The sequence below is a fragment of the Bos javanicus genome, chromosome 29 (genome assembly GCF_032452875.1).
Source record: "Bos javanicus breed banteng chromosome 29, ARS-OSU_banteng_1.0, whole genome shotgun sequence".
In the NCBI taxonomy this organism is placed as follows: domain Eukaryota; kingdom Metazoa; phylum Chordata; class Mammalia; order Artiodactyla; family Bovidae; genus Bos; species Bos javanicus.
This window is the reverse complement of record NC_083896.1, coordinates 29,732,677-29,755,677: the sequence shown is the minus strand read 5'-3', so window position 1 is coordinate 29,755,677 and position 23,001 is coordinate 29,732,677. Positions and strand designations below refer to the sequence as shown.

Here is a 23,001-nt window from a genome sequence, read left to right as displayed (position 1 = left end):
TTGTTTGTTTGGGTTTCATGACTGTTTTTGTTGATGGACTTTTAAATGTACTTTAGCAGCAAAAACCCGTGTTTGTCTGACAGGTAACAGGAGGAGCTCAGGAATATGTAGGTACAGTTGGGAGAGGGTGGCAGTTTTAAATATGGGCAAAGCTAAGTAACATTTTATAGATAGAAAAGACTGTTTTCAGAAGCTCAGGGGTTATTTTTGAGCTTTGGGGAAACTTGCTTTAGGGGTCTAATTTATTCTTTAGATTCAGATTTTCAGAAACTCACAATCCTTAGAGTTTTTTGTTTTTTTTTTTAAGTTCTTAATATCTAAGCCAAACAAATACCTTCTGTTGTAGCTTAAATCTGATCTTTCTCCTCTTATTAGAGGGAGCAGAGTGACATCTGTGATTAGCCACACAGTGCCTCTTCATAGCTGTATTCCCTGTGTTAAACTTTGCTTCAGTTGTTTCTTTCAAAGTGGAAAAAACCCTATTGGGTTGGCCACAAAGTTCGTTCGGATTTTTCCTATGTACTTACAGAAAAACCCAAACAAATATTCTGGCCAACCCAATAGTTTCAGCAACCCACTCCAGTATTCTTGCCTGGGAAATCCCACGGACAGAGGAGCCTGGCAGGCTGCAGTCCATGGGGCTGCAAAGACTGGGACACGACTTAGTGACTAAACACCACCATCATCACCACCAGCTAGTCCTGTATTTGATGGGTATGACTTTAGAACAGGATGTTGAAAGAGAAATGTGCTCTTTCCTCCTCTCTCCTGGCTTCTTTCCATGAGGAACAGCATCTGTCTCTCCCAGGGACCCCCAGTAAGGTATTGGAATCTTGAACACACGCAATGAACGCATGCAATACCAGAGTGACAAGTGGGTTGAAATCTATTTACTATCTAGGCTTTAGAGCGTGTCGTTGTTATTGCAGAGAGATGTTTAAGTATGATTGTTGTATTTTGAATATTGTCCCTTAAATTCTGTTTTTCTTTTCCCTCCCTCGAAAGGTTCAACATACAAATTTAGGGTCATTGCTATCAACCATTATGGTGAGAGTTTTCGGAGTTCAGCTTCTCGTCCGTATCAGGTGGCTGGGTTCCCCAATCGCTTTTCTAACCGTCCAATAACTGGACCTCACATCGCCTACACAGAAGCTGTCAGTGATACTCAGATCATGCTAAAGTGGACGGTAAGTAAAACATCTTCTCTAATGACAAAAGTTTCTGATGTGGCCATGTTAGTTTAATATCAGGACATGATACTATGAATGGGAAATTTTTGAACTTTTAAGTAAGAGGAAATTGAGGGCCACAAATTTGTGTAAGAGCATATATTATAAGAGGGGCAGGTTTTGTTTTATTTTGTTTTAGTTTTTATTTTATAATGGAGTTTAACTGATTAGAGCTTCCCAGGTGGCGTTCTAGTGGTAAAGAGCCCACCTGCCAAAGCAGGAGACATAAGAGATGTGAGTTCAATCCCTGGGTTGGGAAGATCCCCCAGAGGATGGCATGGCAGCCCACTCCGGTATTCTTGCCTGGAGAATCCCATGAACAGAGAAGCCTGGTGGTTACAGTCCATGGGGTTGAACAGAGTCAGACACAACTGAACTGAAGCAACTTAGCACACACACACTCGTAGCTAATCAACAGTGTGATAGTTTCAGATGCACAGCAGAGGGACTCAGCTGTACATACACATATAACTATTCTTCCCCCCAATTGCCCTCCCATCCAGGCTCAGGGGGCAGGGCTAAAAATAAAATGATTGTCTCTTCAGCTCTCATCCAAGTATTAACACAATCACCATTTCATGTTTTATTGTTTTTGAGCCCAATGTACTTTTTTGTCTTTGAGCCTAGTGAGACATAGTGCTTTATTTTTGTTTAGCCCTTTGAATACCTTTAAATTAAACTTTAAATGGCTATCAAGGATTTCTATAAAATGAAGCTCAAAAAATACTGCCACACAGATAAATAAATCTTAATGGATGTAAAAGTTACATTTATTTTTGTCTTTGACAAGTCTTTGCTTGTCTTTTCTAGTACATTCCATCGAGTAACAATAACACTCCCATTCAAGGATTTTATATCTATTACCGGCCAACAGATAGTGACAATGATAGTGATTACAAGAGGGATATTGTAGAAGGTAAGTGCCGTGGACAAGCTAGAGTCTTAATAAGAGAGTTTTGGATGGAGAGGGTTTATAAATATTATGAAAAATGTCCCAGGGAAAATAGAGTAAAAATGAAATGGCATATATGCTACTACTTTGAATTTTTTCCAAAGAAAGTTAATTTGTCCAGTTTAATACAATGGACCCTTGAAGAATGAGGGGTTGGTGGTTCAGTCTGTAAAGAATCCACCTGCAGTGCAGGAGCTGCAGGAGACGGGTTTGATCCTTGGGTCGGGAAAATCCCCTGGAAGAAGGCATGGCAGCCCACTCCAGTATTCTTGCCTAGAGAATCCTATGCACAGAGGAGCCTGGCAGGTTACAGTCCATAGGATCAGAGGAGCCTGGCAGGCTACAGTCCATAGGATCACAAAGAGTCAGGCACAACTGAAGAGATTTTGCAAGTATGCATCTTGGTTCAGTTTTGCATATGTGTGTGTATAGGAAATTATTTGCTTAACATTTGCTTTTCCCACTAAATGTTACTCTCCTCACGGCAGAGGGCCTTCTTTCCCACGGCTGTATCCCAAGCCCTACACTGTTGAGTTGTTCGGTATTTATTGAGTAAATGAATGGGTGAATGCTCAGAGCCCAGAAAAGAATAATGGAGTGTCTAGGATGATCAGGTTGGAAAAAAGACATCTATGATAGCCAGCAGCAGAACAGCTTTCTTCAAGTTTTGTTTTTTTTTTTTTTTGGCTGCTCTGGGTCTTCATTGCTGGGCTTGGGCTTTCTCCAGTTGCAGCGAGCCGGGGCTGCTCTCTAGTTGCGCCGTGCGGGCTTCTCGTTGTGGCGGCTTCTCGTCTTGCAGAGCATGGGCTCCGGGGCTGCTCTGTAGTTGCGCCGTGCGGGCTTCTCGTCGTGGGGGCTTCTCCTCTTGCAGAGCGCGGGCTCTCGGTGCTTGTGGGCTTAGTAGTTGTGGTGCCGTGCTTAGTTGCTTCACAGCATGAGGAATCTCCTTGGGTGAGGGAGCAATCCCGTGTCTACTGCATTGGCAGGCAGATTCCTAACCACTAGACCACCAGGAAAGTCCTGTCTTCAAGTATTTAAGGATTAGAATGTGGAAGAGGTACTCAGTCTGTTGGGGGAGGACAGCTAGAAGGAAATCGAGTGAGGAAGAACCCTTTCATACCATATTTCTCTGATGTGGGTCCCCTCACAAAATAATAAACTCCCCAATTTGGGAGGTGTTCAGTAGAAGCTGGATACCTGTTTCTCAGTGCTAAGTTGGAACAGATTCTTGCTTTGGGAGGAAGGCTTCTTCTGAGGTCTTTTTTCACTCTAAGATTCTTTTTTTTTGAAGTATTAATTTCCTAATGAATCATCTCAAAAAATTGTGCCAAGCCAAGGTGACTTTCCTCTGACTTTTCAACGTCCAATAGTTTTTTTGTTGTAAGTAATCTTATAATAAATTACTTTTAATAGGTGGCATGATGTTTCTTTAAATATTGTGGTTTTCTTTTTATTGTTCATCCGTTACTTTTGTGATGTGATGCATCCATTATTTTTGTGATATGATGAAAAATTTGTTATCTAAGTTTTAATACCTGGCACAGAGTAGGTGCTCCCTAAATATTTTTTGAATGGAAGAGTGATTGTTTCTCTTTTCTTAATCTGGAAAAGTAGGAAAGAAATGAGTTCCCCAAACCTGCCTTCTTCATAAAGAATTGGGGAAGTGTGGAAAGATCATTGTTAGTGGCAAAAAAGATTCAGTGAAGTCAGGATGGTAGCTTCCTGGAGGTGGCAGTGGCTGGAGAGGGCATGAGGGGACCGTGGGGGGCCAGGAACACGTGCTTCCCCTGGGTGCTGGTCCCACGACTGTGGCCTGTGTGTGACGTGCTTCCCCCGGGTGCTGGTCCCACGACTGTGGCCTGTGTGTGACGTGCTTCCCCCGGGTGCTGGTCCCACGACCTGTGTGCGTGCTGTGCTGGTCCCAACGTGCTTCCCCTGGGTGCTGGTCCCACGACTGTGGCCTGTGTGTGACGTGCTTCCCCCGGGTGCTGGTCCCACGACTGTGGCCTGTGTGTGACGTGCTTCCCCCGGGTGCTGGTCCCATGACTGTGGCCTGTGTGTGACGTACTTCACCCGGGTGCTGGTCCCACAACTGTGGCCTGTGTGTGTGAACTTTCATCTCTACAGTGATGGGTACTTTTTCATATGCATGTTCATGAAAGGAAATAGCATTGTCAGTGACCGATCCACACTGTAGTCCTGGCTCAGTCTTCATGTTAGTTTTGTCTGGGTTAGGCAGGTGGAGGTGTCTGGTTTTTAGTTTTAAACTCTTTTGAGAGAGGTTACACTTTCGTGAGAAGGTTGTTCTACATAAGCCAAATATAAATAAAACAAACCTCCCTCTCTGTCTCCATCAGTATCACTCCCTCCCTTCCCCTTCCTGGTTCAACTCTAGAAATCCTCTGAGAAACACTTTCTATATTCTCTAGCTAAATCTTTGAACGTTTACAGACTTGAGTGTTGGCCTGTGGAGTGTGGAGCAGGGAAATTCCTCTAAAGGAGCTTTTGTTTCTCTTACCAGCATCTGTACATGTGAGCTTTGCCTTGTGGTTCACGAGAACTTGTTTATGAACATAATAGAGCAGTTAGCTGTTTAAGTGGGCTTCACTGTGCTGTGTAATTTGCTTATTCCTTATTTTCAAGTTTATGCACTTGAAATTCTTTTTGTGGCAGTTGGAAACTATTGGCTTGCTCTCCCGAGCCGAGAAACAGAAGTATTTATCCTTTCTACGTCAAGTTTTCTTTAAAGTTTTAGATTACTTACGTATATCAACTCAAAATTGTTTAAGCTTTGAAACGCAATTACATTGTTAAAGAATACAGTAAGAGAAGAGCAATTATACTGGTACCCTACCTTTTGAATTAAGTTCCACGTTTAGATAAGCTGTAAACGTTTTGAACATACCAGTGTGTTTGTGGTGATTATTTTAATCTTGTAAATTAAGTTCAGTTTCAAGTAAATCAGAGTGTGTCATCCTGATCTTTAAGCCTGTGCTTTCATTTTTTACCTTTTCTAAAACATTCTTGGTGAAAAAAACTGCTGAGCAAACAGCATGCTGGTTGGTTGATTTTAAACCTAATAATAACACTTAGGTGTCTTATTTGTCAATGATCTGTAAAACCTTTCTGGTGATATTTTCTATAATTGGAATAATTTCAATAACAATGGGATATTATTCTAATACGACATGTATTAGTTCATTTTCTCTTACTAGTAACTTATCAGAAGCTTAGTTTAATTCCATTTTTACTAGTGCTATGAAAGGAAAACTTCAAATCTAGTGTCATAATTATTCAAGTGAATGTTGTTAAGTGAGTCGGGGGCTGGACCAGGAAAGAACTAAAGATAGAGAAAAAAGTAGGAGTCTTTTAGCAAAGCTTTTGGAATTTAAAAATGGATCTGTTCTTATCTCAAGTAGATTTTGAGTCAAGTTTCTTTTAGAATCCTCTTTACACTTATAAATGGGGCCTAGAATTCCCCACTTGTGAGTTTTTCGTAGTCCTTTGATCCTAAAGCAAGCAGATTCTCTTCCTTATAAAATATGGGGCTTGTAGAATATGAATGAGGGGCTTTGTATCGGTGGCCTGGAAAGGGGTATGCTTCCAGGTCGGGATGTTTTTGTCTGTGTTGAATCAGGAAGAATCCCGGAGCCACTGGCTCTGTCAGCCAAGTCGATTTGACTTGTGTGTGTGGTTTTGTTTCATTTATTTTTTTCCTTCTCTATCTTTAATTGACTCTTAAATCAGTTGGTGGTATAGTTGAGTTTCTAAGAAATAGTGAAAACAGTTTGAAGAGGTATTTTCTGAGAAGGATTAAAGGTGCTTGAAGAGTTCATTGAGTCTGGCAGACGTGTCCCTGTTTATTATTTGTCACAGGTCCACGGAAGTAAAAACAGAGAGTGATTTATATTGAAGTTGCTCAGTTTAGAAGTGTTTCTAAATGAAATGCTGGCTGTGTGCCACGGATCACAGCCTCATTCTTTACTTGTGTGGTTTGGAGACCCAGATTCAAAGGAAAGAAATGGCGGGAGCAGTAGCCAAGAGCTTCCCAGAGTAGATTTTGCTGTTTGAGCATTCATTTATATGTTGGAGGGCTTCCCTGATGGCTCAGGGATAAAGAATCTGCCTGCAGTGCAGGAGACACAGAGACACGGGTTCCATGCCTGGGTCAGAAAGATGCCCTGGAGAAAGCAATGACAACCCACTCCAGTATTCTTGCTAGGAGAATTCCACGGACCCAGGAGCCTGGCAGGCTACAGTCCATACGGGTCACAAAAAGTCAGACATGACTGAGCACGCACATGCACACACACACACACGCACACATTGTGTCCCATTAGAGTGGAACTGAGAGTTTTGCTGAGGTCTGTCTTGTAATGGTCACTTGTTCTGGGTAAGACATTGTTTTCTGACCTCATACATGGCATTGCTTTCTGGTGGATGAACAGAGTGGGTTGACTTGCTCGCTGAAGTATGGGATCAAAGGACTTGAGGGTTTTCTTTTAACTTATGCAGAAAATTAATATGTATTTTATGAAAGACTTACTACTAATTACTTGTAATGAAACAAAGTCTGAATCCCCACAGACAGGTTTAGCTTTAATTCAGTTTCTCTCTTCTCTTTACCATTTCTTTTCATACCATGCAATAGAAATGCTATTCATCTGTCATGTATCGCTGAAAGTATAAGGACATTTTTATTGCTCAAACTGACTATATGGTGATGGCACCTGCTCCAACTTCATTTTGAAATTACTAAATGATTTTATTGACTCTGTTGTTTAGATTGTGGCGTATTTAAATCTTATCATCTATTTTTCCTTTCTAGGTTCAAAGCAGTGGCACATGATTGGCCACCTGCAGCCAGAAACCTCCTATGATATTAAAATGCAGTGTTTCAACGAAGGAGGAGAGAGCGAGTTCAGTAACGTGATGATCTGTGAAACGAAAGGTAGGGAGGGGTGAGAATGAGTGGTTCTTCCCTGGACAGAGCTAGGATTTTGAACTCTGGATTCCTTCTGACTATTGATGTGTTTCCATAGATACTTTGGACTGTTTTCTAGGTATATCCACTGTCTCAACACTCTAGCCTTATGTCAGCTAGAGCAGCGATCCCCAACTTTATTGACACCAAGTGCTGGTTTTATGGAAGACAGTTTCCCCATGGACCAGGGAGGTGAGCAGGTGGTTTGGAATGATTCAAGTGCATTACATCTATTGTGCACTTTATTTCTATTATTATTACATCAGCTCCACCTCAGATCATCAGGCATTAGATCCTGGAGGTTGAGGACCCCTGGGCTAGAAAACTTGCCTTAAAAGTAGTTTAGATAAGTATTCATTGTAAATTTCTGCATGCCTCTGGGTAGGTCACTTCCCCCCAACCCCCTTTTTTTTTTGGTCCTCTATGAAGGAATAGAAATATTTGCTGACTAATTTCTGAGATTGCTGAGAGAATTAGAATACTTTCCCAAAAAAGTTAAAGAGAAGGCGCTACCTATGTTTAAAGTGGTTTTTGAATGACAGATATGTATACTACCTACCTGTTCAGTTAAGTGTAGTAGTTAAGTTCAGAATTAGTCGATAATTCTAAAATAAGATTTCAACTGCTTGCAGACATAGATTAGCTGTAAAATACTACAATTGTTGAAAACAGAAGATACCACACTTGAGTAACAGAAGCAGCCGAAGTGGAAACTGAGGCTCAGAAAGGTTGAATTCATATGCCAAGACTCAGCTTCATCGTTCAATTCTGAATCACGTGTCTTTCTGCTTCAAAACCCACATGTTAAATTCACATTTAAACGTTTATACACACAGACCTGTAGACTAACCTTGAATTTCATTTGTTTAGCATATATTTGAGTACCTTTTTGTACTGGACACTGTTTAATGAACATTTCTTACTTGCCTCCAGATGCTGTGAAACTCAGAACAAAATTACATAAAAATGAAATTTCTTGTCTCTGCTCCCAAGACATTTAAGAATCTAGCCAGGCAGAACATAAAACAGAGACAACAATGTAATAACTGTATTGTTTTTAATAGTCTTATAGTACACATCATTAATCGACTCGGCTGGGGAATCAAAGGTTCCAGCTATAGACTTTCGGATGAGAGAAAAGCAAAAACCTTCTTTAAAATGTTAATTGGAACTTCGCTGGCGGTGCAGAGTTTAAGACTTTGCCTTACATGCAGGGGGTACAGGTTTGATCCCTGGTCAGGGAGCTAACATCCTACATGCCTTGTGGCCAAAAAAACTGAAGCAATATAAAACAGAAGCAATATTGTAACACATTCAATAACGACTTTAAAAAATGGTTCACATAAAAAAAAACGAAAAATCTAAAAAAATAAAATTTTAACCGTTCACGCTGAATGACTTTCTGAAATGTATTACACAATCCCCAGCCTGTTTAAGTAGAACGCTGGATGCATGAGTTCACCTTTTTAAAGAAATGACTCAAGGTTCTTATTGTGAACAGTGATTATCTTATCTTCGTAATTCCGTACAGTTTTCTCGGGAATGACACAGTGTTGGAGGCCAGCCACTTCCCCCCACTGTTCAAGATTGTAGGCCATCGTGATTTTTGTTTAGTTCTCTGCTTTCTCTTTCTGTTTTGCCCCTTAACTTGCTCATGTCATGTTCTTGGCTCTCTCTTCTCATTCACGTCCATGGGACCATCTCACCCACTGCAAAAGTTTTTAAGTTCAGCGAGAGGTTGGCAACCGCTCATCAAGCTTGGTGGAATTATGAATAAATTCAGAGTAAATGAGGAGTGAACAAACCTGAAGAACTTCCCTATGAGTAATTGTGGTCTTTCATGTACAATCTGTAACATCCATTTTGCCTTAGAAACTTGTTTGTTGTCTTAGGAATTGGCAGGGACCTTAGAATTGTATAATCCAACATACCACCCAAAGTAGAAATTTCCTTTAGAGTCTTTGCCAGGTATTCTTCTAGCTTTCAATGCTGCAGAGCTCTTTCCTTTGAAAGGCAGCCTCTCCTTGACTGATTTCCAGCCCTGTTCTGTAGAGTTGAAGTTGCTAGAAAATGGAACCCCAATGTAATATTTGTTTTTAAAGATCACTCTGCTCCTGTAAGTAGTTAGGAACCGTAACAAGAAATGTAGAATAGTAACTAATGACAGTAACAAAATTGATTGAACGCTACCACATGCCAGGCTGTAAGCCGAGAGCTTTTTTACACGGATTAACTCATTTATTCTTTTATGACTTTATTTATTTATTCTAATTTTTTAAAAAGTTTTGGCGGCTCTGGGTCTGCTTGTGAAGTCTTTCCCTAGTTGCAGTGCGCGAGGGCGTCTCTTGCTGTGGCACATGGCTTCCCAGTGTGCTGCCCGGGCTTCTCTTTCTTGTCGTGGTACGCAGGCCCTGGAGCACACGGGCTCAGTAGTTGTGGCGCATGGGCTCTCTAGTCGTGTGATAGACCCTGCAGCATGTGGACCTCTCTAGTCGCGTCTCGAGGGCTCTCTCTAGTTGGGGCCTGCAGGCTTCGTTGCCCCGTGGCATGTGGGATCTTAGTTCTCAGTTGTTTCATTACTGAGTTGTGTCCAGCTCTTTGTGACCCCACGGACGCAGCACGCCAGGCTTCCCAGGCCTCCGCTGTCTCCCCGTGTTTGCTCAGATTCATATCCATTGAGTCGGTGATGCCATCCAACCATCTCATCCTCTGTTGCCCCCTTCTCCACCTGCCCTCAATCTTTCCCAGCATCAGGGTCTTTTCCAATGAGTTGGCCCTTTGCATCAGGTGGCTGAAGTATTGGAGCTTCAGCATTAGTCCTTCCAATGAATATTCAGGGTTGATATCCTTTAGGATTGACTGGTTTGATCTCCTTGTTGTCCAAGGTACTCTCGAGTCTTCTCCAGCACCACAATTTCAAAGCATCAGTTCTTTGGCGCTCAGCCTTTTTTATGGTCCAGCTCTCACCAGAGATCAAACCGACGTCCTCTAATTGGAAATTAGATTCTTAACCAATGGGCCACCAGGGAAGTCCCCTCATTTACTCTTCACCACAACCTTATGATGGAGCTGGTATGATTATATCTATTTTCCACATGCAGAAACTGGTTTATGGAAGTCAAGTCTTATGGCTAAGAGGTGAACAGTGGAACAGGATAGAAACCCGGACGGACAGTCTGGTTCCAGAGACCAGGCCATCAACCATTGTGCTGTCTGCTGCTTCTCTGTAACATGTAGAGCATTGAGAGCATCTTTTCTGGGGACAGAGAAAGTGGGGTTTATGTGCCACCTGTTTTTAGCTTTTGCTCTTGCCATTATCCAGAATACTAGTGAATTAGGTAAAAGGACTATGTTTACGTAGACCTCAAGAGTTCTTGGTTTTGCAATGTTTAGTATTATGTGTGCAGTTTTTGGAATTGTATATAATTGTTCTAGTAGTTCAAAGTCATGGCTTTTAATGTGATTTACAGGCAAAAGGCATAAAATATGTAATCGTGAGTCTCATTCAGCTCAAAGTGTGTCAGACATAAAGGAGTTTTTGTCCCATCTGTAGGTTAAAATATTTTTATTTCAACTCTTTGGGAGCCTTCTGCCAGTACAATTGAGCAGATCATCATACAGCAGTTTGGGTTAGACCAAGTGCATCTGTGTCTCTGATCTGATGCTTTCTCTAGAATTTGTGGCCTAAAACCTTGGCACATTAGACTTTTAAGCTTTGGAGCCCTCTTTGTGACTCATTGGTGGTCAGATCATCTCAGTCACAAGTGTAAACAGACTGGCTCGTGTTCCTAACCAGACCTCCTTCGGAGAGTAAACCATTTCGTAGAGACTGTCTTCACCCTGACATCATGTTTTCCTTTCTGTTTTTCAACTAGTGAAACGGGTCCCTGGAGCTTCTGAGTATCCCATCAAAGACTTGAGCACCCCTCCGAATTCCTCGGGGAGTGGAGGGAACGTGGGCCCTGCCGCCAGCCCCACCAGGAGCAGTGACATGCTGTACCTGATCGTGGGCTGTGTGCTGGGTGTGATGGTGCTCATTCTAATGGCCTTCATTGCCATGTGCCTGTGGAAGAACCGCCAGCAGAGCACCATACAGAGTAAGCCATTCATCGGTGTCTCCTTCTCTTTTTTCTAAAGATGGGTAGAAAAATATTGTCAGAATAAATATTGATTTCTAACACGTTTGTGCATGAGTGTTGTGGGATAGAACACATCAGATGCTCTTCATTCGTGGAGATGACTTTAAGATGGTGCTAGCTGTCAGCCAAAATAAGTGGAGCATCAAATTAAATTGCCCAGGAGAAATAAACAGCAAAGCCCAAACTAAGCAGGTCTCTAAGTAAATAGCTGACTCAGTGCTAGGAAACTCTGGTGGCGTTGGACCACCAAAGAGGCTGAGGACTTGAAGCGTGGAGCTTTGGAATTGCTGCAGGAACCCCTCCGTACTGCTCCAGATCTTGTCAACAAGGAATGAAAAAGGCATGATGGAAAGGAAGCTAGTGAAGACTGTTCTAAGTTACTGTCCTGGAATGACACAGATGAAGACACCACACTCCTGACTCGGTGCTTCATGTACCAAAATAGCTCCAGAGTGGTGTCCCACCCCCAAGACGTGTCCAGGAGCTCTGGAGCTGTCAGTGATGGCGCTGCAGTAAAACATATAACCTAGAACCCTCTTCCCTTTTCTTTCCTCTTTTTTCATCCCCTCACCTTCTTACCATTCATCTTCCCCCAGCTATTATAAAAGAGGACAGTCAGATCAGAGGCTTTAGTCTCTGCTGGGAGGAAGTATTTCAGTTTCCTCTATGGCCCCAGAGTAAAAAGATGATACAAAAGCAAAGACCCCAGCAGTGATAAGCGCTCAGCAGCTCTTAGCTGGTTCCTGCCTGTGGTCCCTTTTTAGTGAACAGCTCAGGGGGGAAAAGTGATTTATTTTTATCACCTTGTTGCCTTCCAAGAGATGGGCAGGGTGAGAAGTGGTGGAGATGGTGATGGTGGTGCCAGACTGGAAGAGCTAGCCATCTTTTGGGTCTTTTTCTAAATGGTTCTGATGTCATTGACTTTGATTGTGTGAGAGTGCGCTAAATCACTAAGAGTACTGATCTGCTTGTCTGAGCAAGATTAATCTGGCTAAAGTTACTTTTCTTTGTGACTTGATGATATGTTGAAAGATGGGAAATGGCAATGTTCATTGATGGAAATGTCCATTGAGTCATTGATTCAGAAGATAGTCATTGTGGCTCTCGCCTGTGTGCCCTACACTGGTGGACAGTGCAGGCATCATGCCTTCTTCGTGTAGTTTAGTGGAGAAGAGAAGCACTGACAGGAACACACGCGCTGTTAACACAGCTGTAATAGGAGGAGGGACGGCTCCTCCAGTCTTGGCACTGTCCTCCAGTACCTTTGAAGAACTGATCAAAACTCTGACAACAAATCCTGTGCAGTTTAGATAATATACATTCTGAAGAACATTTCACGTTTTCTAAATATATCTGGTAGGTGTGCTTCTGGAAATGAGATCTTTGAGGCAGCTATGGAAATACTTTTAATGTAAGGAAAGGGAATAATTAGCCTTTCATGCCCCACAATTTCCAACTTGGCTGTAATAACCAAGGACCTGTATGAATAGTGAATGTTTCCCCAATCCCATCCTTTTACTTAAGTGGTGTTTATTGCTTTTTGAAATATTCTACCTAAAGTTAGCCTTTTGCTGGTGTTCTATACAATTTCTTTCAGCACTTTGAAGCATCGGGGAATTTAAACACATTTTCTTAGTGTTGCTGGTACTTTGATAGTTGCAACTTGCACAATTTATTCATTCTCTTTTGAGCAATTTCTCTCTGGTTGATTTCTCTTCCCATTAGAAGAGTCATAACTAACTCATAGTTCCTGGCTGCCTCTACACCGTTAAGGAAATAACAGTAATAACTTGATTAAAGCAAATCTCACAAAGAAGCTGTAAGTGAACACTTTTTAAGAGTGTATTTTAGTACAGTTGTAGTTTATTAGGAATTTAATAAAACTTCCCGAACAAGAAGAATTGTCTCTTTCAGTCCCTTACCCTTTCTGTTTGTTTGCTTTTTTTGTTCTCTCTCAACAGAATACGACCCACCAGGCTATCTCTACCAAGGGTCAGATGTCAACGGGCAGATGGTGGAATACACCACCCTGCCCGGCACAAACCGGATAAACGGAAGTGTTCATGGAAGCTTCAAAAATGGCTGCTCGCATCTGCACCATAAAGTCCCCAATGGAGTCAGCGGGAGCTTAAACGGAGGGCTCTACTCCGGGCACGTGAGCTCTCTAACCAGAACACGCGTGGATTTTGAACATCCTCGTCATCTAGTGAATGTAAGAGACCTACTTATAAATAAAAGCCCCCTGTGCCCCACGATGTCAGGGTGCGAGAACATGGTCAGCACACGTGCTTTTCCCAATAAAGAAACCTCACAGGGTCACTGGTGTAGCCTGTGGCACCGGTAGCCCCTTGATCCAGACATCTTTGGAAGCTTTCTATTATCAAGCAGTAGTTGTATTCATCAATCTGAATTGTATCTAGAGTTATTTAGCACTGAAAGTACAGGACCAATTATAAACAGACTGGAAGTTATTCTTGAGATGAAGCGGAAATACTATTGGCCATGGACCAAGCCACATAGTTTAAATTTGATTTATTTAGAGCAAAGTCTAAAAGCTTATACGCTTAGAGGACTCAGGCAGATCCTGAAATTGAGTGAAACAAGTTGGGGATGAGACGGAAGTAGCGAAGGTATGGGAGAGCCATGTAACAGCAGCCCTGGGGGGCTTCCCTGGTGGCTCAGTGGTAGAGAATCGCCCTGCCAATGCAGGAGACACAGGTTCAGTCCCTGATCTGGGAAGATCCACGTGCTGCAGAGCAACTAAGCCCCTGGGCCACAACTGTTGAGCCTGTGCTCCAGAGCCTGGGAGCCGCAACTGCTGAGCCCACGCAGCCTAGAGCCCATGCTGTGCAACAAGAGAAGTCACCGCAGTGAAAGCCCACACATCGCAACTACAGAGTAGCCCCCGCTCGTTTGCTGCAACTAGGGAAAAGCCCTTGTAGCAATGAAGACCCAGCGTAGCCAAAAAATGAATAGATAAAATTAAAAAAAAAAAAGAAGTAGCCCAGGTTCAGCGCCTGTTGTCCACACACCTTGTGTGGCCAGGTCTTCTGAATTTTCACATCTGTAAATCCAGGTGAAATCTAGATTTTTTACATGTTGGCAACTAATTCCACTTTTAGAAGAAAGCCTTGCATGGGCCGTACACAGCATGGCTGGGTACCACCGGATTGTCACTTCTGACCTCCTGTGAGGTTTTCTTCATCTGTTTTGCCCATGTGTGTTTTGTGGTTGGCTGTAAGATTTTTATATTTTATAAGATTAGTGTTCTCTTCCCACAAGGAGAGATAAAGCTTTAGTACTACTTTATCTCAGTGCAGTGTAAGAGACCCGGGCTTGATCCCTGGGTTGGGAAGATCCCTTGGAGAAGGAAAAGGCAGCCCACTCCAGTATTCTTGCCTGGAGAATCCCATGGACGGAGGAGCCTGGCGGGCTATAGTCCGTGGGGTCACAAAGAGTCTGACACGACTGAGTGACTAACACTTTCACTTTCAACCAGCTGATATACTTTCATTTTTGAAATGGGAATAGAATGACTAATGTATTTTAGATTTGTACTGGTTTAAGAGATTCTCTGCACCAGGAAGCTTGATTTATTACATTGCTTGGATAGTCAGCTACTTTATTTTCAATCACATAAATAAAATGTTTAGTTGATCAAATTAAACACTCATTTACATTTTTGTCATTGTTTCAATTACAGATAAATCTGTCATAACCTACAATGTGCTAGAAATGAAGACGTTTATAGAGATTTTTTAAAAAATCTTGAACAGTAGTAAAGATTTATTAAAATCTTACCTTTGGAGACCAAAACTATGATATATATTTGTATCTTACAGCTAGAAATCTAATGGCTTTCCTGTGACCTAGCTTTCGTATGTTGTAGAAAAAATATTTAATTTGCTTTAGTACATCATTACCAAAAGTGAATAATGATTTCATTATTTTGTATGGAAAGACATGGCTTATATTCAGACTTTCTAAACTTTTTTTTGTCACCATTCCTAATCCAAACTACTAACATTGTCCAAGAAATTGAAGGAGAGAGCATTACCGTTTGAATAGCACATGCTGTTTCCATAAGAAAAAAAAAATAAGTCTGATGTTTGCTTTAGTATTTGAACACAGTACTTTGTGTTTTTTGAACAATGAGTTGCTATTTAAATAATAGCTGCCCCAGTAAGTGTGCAGTTTTACATGTTATCCTCTGTGATCTTAGCTCATTCATTTTCTTACTCTTCTGGATATGTGGACATTTTTAAAACGCTTTTGATCATAAAATGATTGAATTAACTTTAATATGTTTGGTGAGTCCAATAAATACGCTATCCTGTAGGTTCTTAACTTCAGGTTTTTCTACAGCTTTGGAGTTTATCCTCCTGGACTGAATATAGCATAGGCATATTCTTTCTCTCTCTGTTTTCTCAAAAGCTCCTGTTGCTAGTTGGATCAGGAATGTTGCAAAGAAATTTTCAGTACTTTTGGTTTGCTTAGATTCTGGCTGTTGTTATGAGATGAATGGAAATGGAAAGTATTCTGGGAAAAACAATTGCCTGAACTTTTCCTAACCTTGAGGGCCTGTTCTGGGCTTGGGGAGCAGTGCAACAGCCTCCTCCACCCTTATCAAATTCAGCTCTGCTGTTTTGCTTCTGAAAGCAGAATTTTGACTCTGACCATGAGGCTGATTCAAGTCTTAACCCGTTTTGAAGAACTCTTGCCATTGTGTATGTCAAGTGAACATTTTACAGTGAGGTATGTGTTAATCTGGGCATTTTTCTTAATTGCTGGGCAGTTTCCGCCAAAAGCAACAGCACAATATGAATACTCCCCTCCAAGTCATCGCTGGCTGAGAATCTACTCCATCTGGAAAAATATAACATGTTTTAAGACTTCATGGAGTCAAGTGAACAAACCTAATCGAAATAATTACAGGAAAATGAAGATGGGTTTATCTTGTGACATCATTCAAACAGATTTCCACCCTGTTTCTCCAGCTAGCATCCCATAAAAATTTTCCATGACTGCTAGGAAAGTGAAAATGAATAGGAGCTTATAATGTATAGTGTATTTTGGGCCCATTAGATTTGAAACGCTGAAGGGAAATGACTAACCTTCTCCCTTCATTTATTTCCCTCTTTCCAGTACAAACATACATGCAAAAACCCATGGTGGTTGAGTTTGGGGAGAACAGTTTTAGTATTGTGCACAACCCCTGTGTGAATATAGGTAAATGGTGATAAAGATAACATGGTTCAAGGAGATGGTTAACATATACCACGTAACCATTTGTTGTTGATGTGGCTTTGTTTAACTGTAGAGATGATCTGATTTCTAGTCTGTGACACCTTCAGCACTCTCTTTTTTCCTTTTCCCTCCACTTCCTTCCTGACAAGGGTGGTGGCCTGTACACAGCAGTACCTCCGGCTGACCCGATGGAATGCATCAACTGTCGAAACTGTCGGAACAACAATAGGTATGTTGGTGTGTATTTGCAAGTTGTGAATAGGGGTGTGTAACTCCGTTTGTTATTCTGTGTTCAGCAGAGAAAGTTCTTGCAGTTTTTTACCTAAGTTATATATAAATCTCAGAGTATGGAGTCTTAGGTTTAAGGCTGTTACTCAGTTGTTGCCCCAGCTTTACAATTGTTAAAGCTTCGTGCTTTGGTTTCTTTCGATATATTGACAATATAAAGGCTGTATTTCTCACTGAGATTCTATTAGAAGGTTTGATCTTTTTGAAACCTTTAAATCAGTGTCTTTCTCTTTATATAGACTTTATCTCTTCTCACATATTCTATTTTCAATAGACTTCTCTGTGCTGTGTGATACTTTCTACTCTTTATTGTAGATGACAGCCTGTTTGAATGTCGGGGGGAAAAACCCTGTGTGTGTGGTAATGTTTTTTCATGGTAACATTGCCGAAATTTTCTTATCAGGTTGTTCAATTTTTTAAAAAAATTCTTAAGACCTTAAGATAATTAATAATTAAGTAGCACAAGCTTGCTTTCTTTTAATTTCTGGGTTTTTTTAATTAAGGATTATATGTGCTCATAATATTTCAAACAAGATAGGAATATGTAGAGTGACATATACGTTTAATTTCTGACAGAATAGTCAGAAAGCTTTCATGCTGCTTCTTTATATATTAATCCTGAAGGATTATCAGATATTTTGTTGTACTAAAGTTACAACTGTCGGAAATCTCAGTTCTTTCTTTTACACGATGATGGTGTTTGATTATATGGTCTCAAAAGTCCTTCTCAGCTCTAAAACTCTGCAATTTAGAAATCATATTACAGTTAGTACATAAAATACCTGGAGTATTGGACTAGAGTTTGGATATTTCATTAGTGAAATGGGATTTGACCTATATTTTAAAAATGAATTATGAAATTAAAAGTTGCATCTGGGAGCTATCAAAGCCAGAACTTAAAGAAGGATCCAGTCAGCCATTGAATTAAAATTACATTGTTTCATCTTGTGTTTTGAGAGTTGCCAAGCAAAAGCAATAAAGCTTCCTAGAGATTTGTTTTTCATCATTTGCTTAACCCATTTTAGGGTTTCTGTATTAGCAAAAGCCATCTGCCTGTTTTGTGTACCAAGATTTGCTTGTCATATTTTAAAATGCTGTATGACCTTAACTAAACTTTAAGATGCTTGTACCAGTAAAGCCACATTTTTGTCCAGAGTTTGTCAAAGGCTTTATCACAACTTGTTAGGAACATGCTAAAGAATCGGTTAAGATAGTTCATACGCCCGGTGAGTAATCAGATGGATTTAATTAAAACACATTCTCAGTGGCTTCTGTGGCCAGCAGCAAATACGATTCAACCCAGACATTAGAATGACGTAGCAAGAAGACCTCAGGTCCAAGAAGAAATCAACATAGGCTTTGCCGCTGATTAAATCTATGCTCTTGGGAAAGTTAAGTAGTCTTTCTGAGGCTGTTCCTTATCTGAAAAACGGTGAGTTGTCCTAGATAGTGTAAAATTGCTCACAATGTACTCTGATTATAGCTTTTGGTAATTTGCTGCTAATCATCTTTATAATGAGGTATCATATCCTAGTACCAGAAATATATCCCATTTCCTTAAAAGAATCTGAAAGGCTTCTGCCATCTTGTGTTCACTGCCATTTTTGTTTATGTGAGCTTGTGTGTGTGTGTGTGTGTGTGTGTGTGTGTGGTCTTTGGGGTTTTATTATACATGGTTTTCTCCTTTAAGCCAATCAATATTTCTGTTGATTTTCAAGTTAGCGACCTCTTGTATTTCATGTTTGGGGTTCTACTTTTATCTGGAAACACAGATGAATTCTCTGCAGCCTTAGAAAGCCAGCATCAGTTTCTCCCTGGCCCAAATATTCTTCCTATCTCAGAATCTACCGTTTTAGGGCAAACCTTCAGTTTCCTGCCTGGGCTCCGAGGTTAGCCAAGTGGCTCACCTGGCTTCTTGGAACACTTATGTGATTCTGACACAGATTAACATCAAAAAGTACCTATCTTCAACTCTGCAAAATTGGAATCATTAAATCTAAAGGTTTCTGATTCTTTTTAACATTGTAATTAAAAACAGGCATCTCCTCTCAAGATCCTCAAGATGGCAAAATTTGTAATAAGCTTCAAATACTGAGAAGTAGATGATATATCTTTTATTCCCCCAAATATGCACAATTTTAGACAATTTGCACTTCTAAAATATTGACATTATTGCTAAGAATAAGCTTGCATTTCCTCATGCCAACTGAAAAGGGTATGTACACAAAAAGAAGCATAATGTCAGTTCAGCTATATGAGTGTATCAAGGGGGCATCTTAGAGTTTTTGGCTGTTCAGGCAAAATGAACATTTATTGAGTACTAGCCAGGCATTGGAGTTTCCAGGCAGAAGGAATCAAGTCATGGAAGGAGGAAAAATAACACTTACACGAGGGTAAATAGTCTAGTTCAGTAGTTATCAAGCTTTAGCGTGCTCTAGAGTTGCTTGGAGCACTTGTAAAAACCAAATTATGAAGCTCTATTTCTAGAGTTTCTGACTCAGTAGATCTAAGGTGGGGACTGAGAATTTGCTTTTCTAGTGCATTCCAGGGGTGCTGATGTCTCTGTTTGTGGGATCATGCTTTGAGAACCACTGGCATAATTTGGCTGGAGTAGCCAAGTAGTGAGTACTCGTGAACCCCTAACTCATTTTATGAGCCTCTAAAGAATCCCCCTGCATTGCAGGAGACCTGGGTTCGATCTCTGGGTTGGGAAGATCCCCTGGAGGAGGGTATGACAACCCACTGCAGTATTCTTGCTGGAGAATCCCCATGGACAAAGGAGCCTGGTGGGATACAGTCCATGGGGTCACAAAGAGTCAGATCGACTGAGCAACTAAGCACATGCTCCACATCAGGGGCGAAGTTCAACCTCTCGATAAAGTGCAGTACTCGTGCTCGGTCATGTCCAACCCTTTGCGACCCCGTGGACTGTAGCCAGCCAGGCTCCTCTGTCCATGGAATTTTTCAGGCTGGAGTGGGTTGCCATTTCCTCCTCCAGGGATCAAACCTGAGTCTCCTGTGTCTCCTGAATTAGCAGGCAGATTCTTTTGCCATTAAGCCACCTGGGAAGCCCATCACAGATCATAAAACTGGAAAACCAGACTGAGTTTATATCATGGATGAAACTTACTGTCAGGGTTTAGTAGTTCATTTAATCAACATTTATTGAGTGCCCACCACATAGTAGGCCTCCCTCCAGAGAGGTAGCAGTTAATAAGAGGGAGTCACAGTCAGAGCTTGAAGTATGGTGAGCAGAGTTTGAAGAAGCACATTGAATCTCATTGTGTTATATTTAAGGAATAGGAAAAGTCCCCATTGTTTCTGTAATATAAAACATAGGAGAGATATGAGATTTTTGCCTTAATCAAAAAGTGGGGGACATGGGTTAAATGTTGAGACATGCTGGGCTTAGTGGCATCGTGATTCTTTTGAAGATGTTTGAGAAAGGGAGCCAGCGATGCAGAGATGTGTTTAGGCTGGTTAGTGGTGGTGGGATTGGAGGGAGGAGACCACTGTGACTACTTGTGTAATGAAGGCCTTAGCTTCATGAAAGGAATGAGGCTAGAAAAGGAGAGCTGAGTTCGATTCTAGAGTTAGAACTTTGGGGATTAGCCATTGACTGGAATGCACTGATAGCAATCTAGGAAAAGGTCCAAATGAATAGAGAGTTTCAGATGTGAATGGCCTGGTAGTCGCCATGGTGATAGTCATAGAAACAAGAAACTTAATGAAATGATACATTGAGGGAAGGTGATGATATTGGTTGGATGTTTTTAGAGTTTCAAGTGCCAGTTAAACGTCTAAGTCAAGCAGACAGATGAAAATGCTGGTCTCGGGTTCAGGGAGTAGATTGGGACAATGATCTCTATATTTACGAGTCATTTGTATCAAAGTAATAGAACTTAAAGATGGGTTGGACATTTTGAAGTTCTCTACCTACATGTAAAAGTTGACCATTTTAAAGATATTTGGTGGTGGTAGGGGGGAGATTTTTGTTTTATCAATAAGACATTTATTTGGAAATGCATAAGTATGTGTATATGTATACACACATATATACAGAAATTGCTGTTTTTGTAGGATAAAAATGTTTGAATACCACCAATTCCATATTGCCTAATAAAACAAAGTTTGAAAGGAAAACAAATTTAAAAATCAGTGGATATACTAATGGAGACCGTGATTATTTTTATATATTTAACTTTTAAAGGCTTTTATTTCTTAAGTATTTGAAGTAATTAGACACTGTTTTCATAATCCTCTCGTATTGTTATTATTTTTTTGCTTACTGCCTTGACATATTTTCAAAGAGATGAGGCAAGGGGTGTGATAAAATCAGGAGAGTGAAAATTAAAGAGGATTCAATCATTCATCATTCACTCAACAGATGTTTTTTTGAAAGTCTTTTGGGGACCAGGTGCCGAGCTAGGTCCCAAGGCTACAGTTGTGAACAAAATGGGCATTGTCCTTGCCCACTGAGCTTATAATTTGATGGGGAGACACATCTTTTTTCAAAATGGCATAAATAAGTCATAAAAATGAATAAATAATTCAAACTGGGTGCTTTAAAGACAATATAAAGAATGCATTAGAAAGGAAAGACTTCACTAAGCAAGTGGCACCTTACGTGAAGAATTTGTAGAATTAGGTCAAAGAGAATAGGGATGGGTTTAAAGCTTTCCAGGCAAAGGCAAGGTACTATTTATGCAAAACCTTTAAGGCAGAATACTGAAATCCTGGGACCTTCCTGGTGGTCCAGTGGTTAAGACTGCACTCCCAATGCAGGGGGCCCTGGTTCAATCCCTGGTCAGGGAACTAGATTCCACGTGCCATACTAAAAGATCCTGTGTGCCCCAACTGAGACCCAGCACAGTCAAATAAATAAATATTTCTAAAAATAAATAAGTAAATAAAAAGGGACTACCCTGGTGAACCAATGGTTAAGACTTCATCTCCCAATGCAGGGAGTGAGGGGCGTGGGTTTGATCCCTGGTTGGGTAGTTAGGATCCCACATGCCTCATGGCCAAAAAACCAAAACATAAGACAGAAGCAATATTGCAACAAATTCAATAAAGACTTTAAAAATGATCCACATCAAAAAAAAAATCTTAAAATCATTGGTAATAGATACTTTAAGCTATAAAAAGAATGCTAGAATTCTTATGGAATCAAAGAAGGCTAATGTGACAGGAACGTAGTAAGGGAAAGGGTCAGAGGTAGATGAGTGAATTAAGACCATATGGAGCCACAGTTGAGTCAGCGAAAGCTTGCATGACAGAGCACTCTGGAGGACAGAGTTTGGAGACTCCGTTGGATGGCACAAGAAAGGATACAGGGGATCAGTTGGATGGCTGTGGCAGCAGTCCAGGTGAGAAACAGTGCACTAAGATAGCTATAGTAGATGCAGAGAGAGGTAGGTGGTTTGGAGAGATTTAGAAGGTGCAATTTTTTTTAAAAGATATGAGGCTGCTGAGGGGAAGATGTCAAGGATGGTGTCCAGGTAATTGGATGTAATCACTGAACGAGGAGACACTGTGGGAATACACGTAAGCCCGTCCACCCCTCACACACCTGGGAGTCGTCCCCTTCAACCCCAGTGGTGCCTCATCAAACTCACCTTGACCCAGGGCAGGTCTCTTACTCTACAGATTACTGATGAGTGAAGAATTGATGAAGGCCTTTCCCCTTGGAATCTACCTGCCCTGTATCTTGCCGCTCTAGCTTCCCCCCCTGCCCACTGCCTTTTTAGATTTAAACTCGAATGTACTTCTTGGAGTGGCCTTTTAAAAAGCAAGTCATTGCTAACCTTAAGGTCCTTTTATCATCTTTCTATTTCAGTAATAGAAAACTTTGCCTTTCTTAAACTGGCATATTGATGTGAAAATTTGAGAACAGGTCAAAGGGGAGTGGACTCAACAGATATGCGTTTGAGCAAACTCTGGGAGATAGTGAAGGACTGGGAAGCCTGGCCTGTTGCAGTCCATGGGTCACGAAGAGTTGAACACAACGTGGCAACCAAACAACAAAAGGGGAGTGCACACGCTAGCATTCTAGAGTTTTATTTGCTTCTAGGGCTTTGGTAGCATTTGTAGAGGACAACCCACTCCAGTACTCTTGCCTGGAAAATCCCATGGACGGAGGAGCCTGGTAGGCTGCAGTCC

General features: G+C 41.1%; 1 protein-coding gene across 6 annotated transcripts in view; it reads left to right on the top strand.

Annotated features, from left to right (window-relative positions):
• Window positions 1-23,001, top strand: part of CDON (cell adhesion associated, oncogene regulated) — a 99,323-nt gene that overhangs the window by 62,932 nt on the left and 13,390 nt on the right. For all 6 annotated transcript variants that reach the window (XR_009734536.1, XM_061406367.1, XM_061406365.1 and 3 more), the window contains 6 exons: window positions 1,006-1,187; window positions 2,040-2,145; window positions 7,010-7,132; window positions 11,041-11,262; window positions 13,266-13,516; window positions 16,701-16,780. Coding sequence is in view for 5 of the 6 variants with exons in the window: in XM_061406367.1 (XP_061262351.1) it covers window positions 1,006-1,187; window positions 2,040-2,145; window positions 7,010-7,132; window positions 11,041-11,262; window positions 13,266-13,516; window positions 16,701-16,780 (964 nt within the window). In the remaining variant the exon portion in view is untranslated. The remainder of the gene's footprint in view (window positions 1-1,005; window positions 1,188-2,039; window positions 2,146-7,009; window positions 7,133-11,040; window positions 11,263-13,265; window positions 13,517-16,700; window positions 16,781-23,001) is intronic.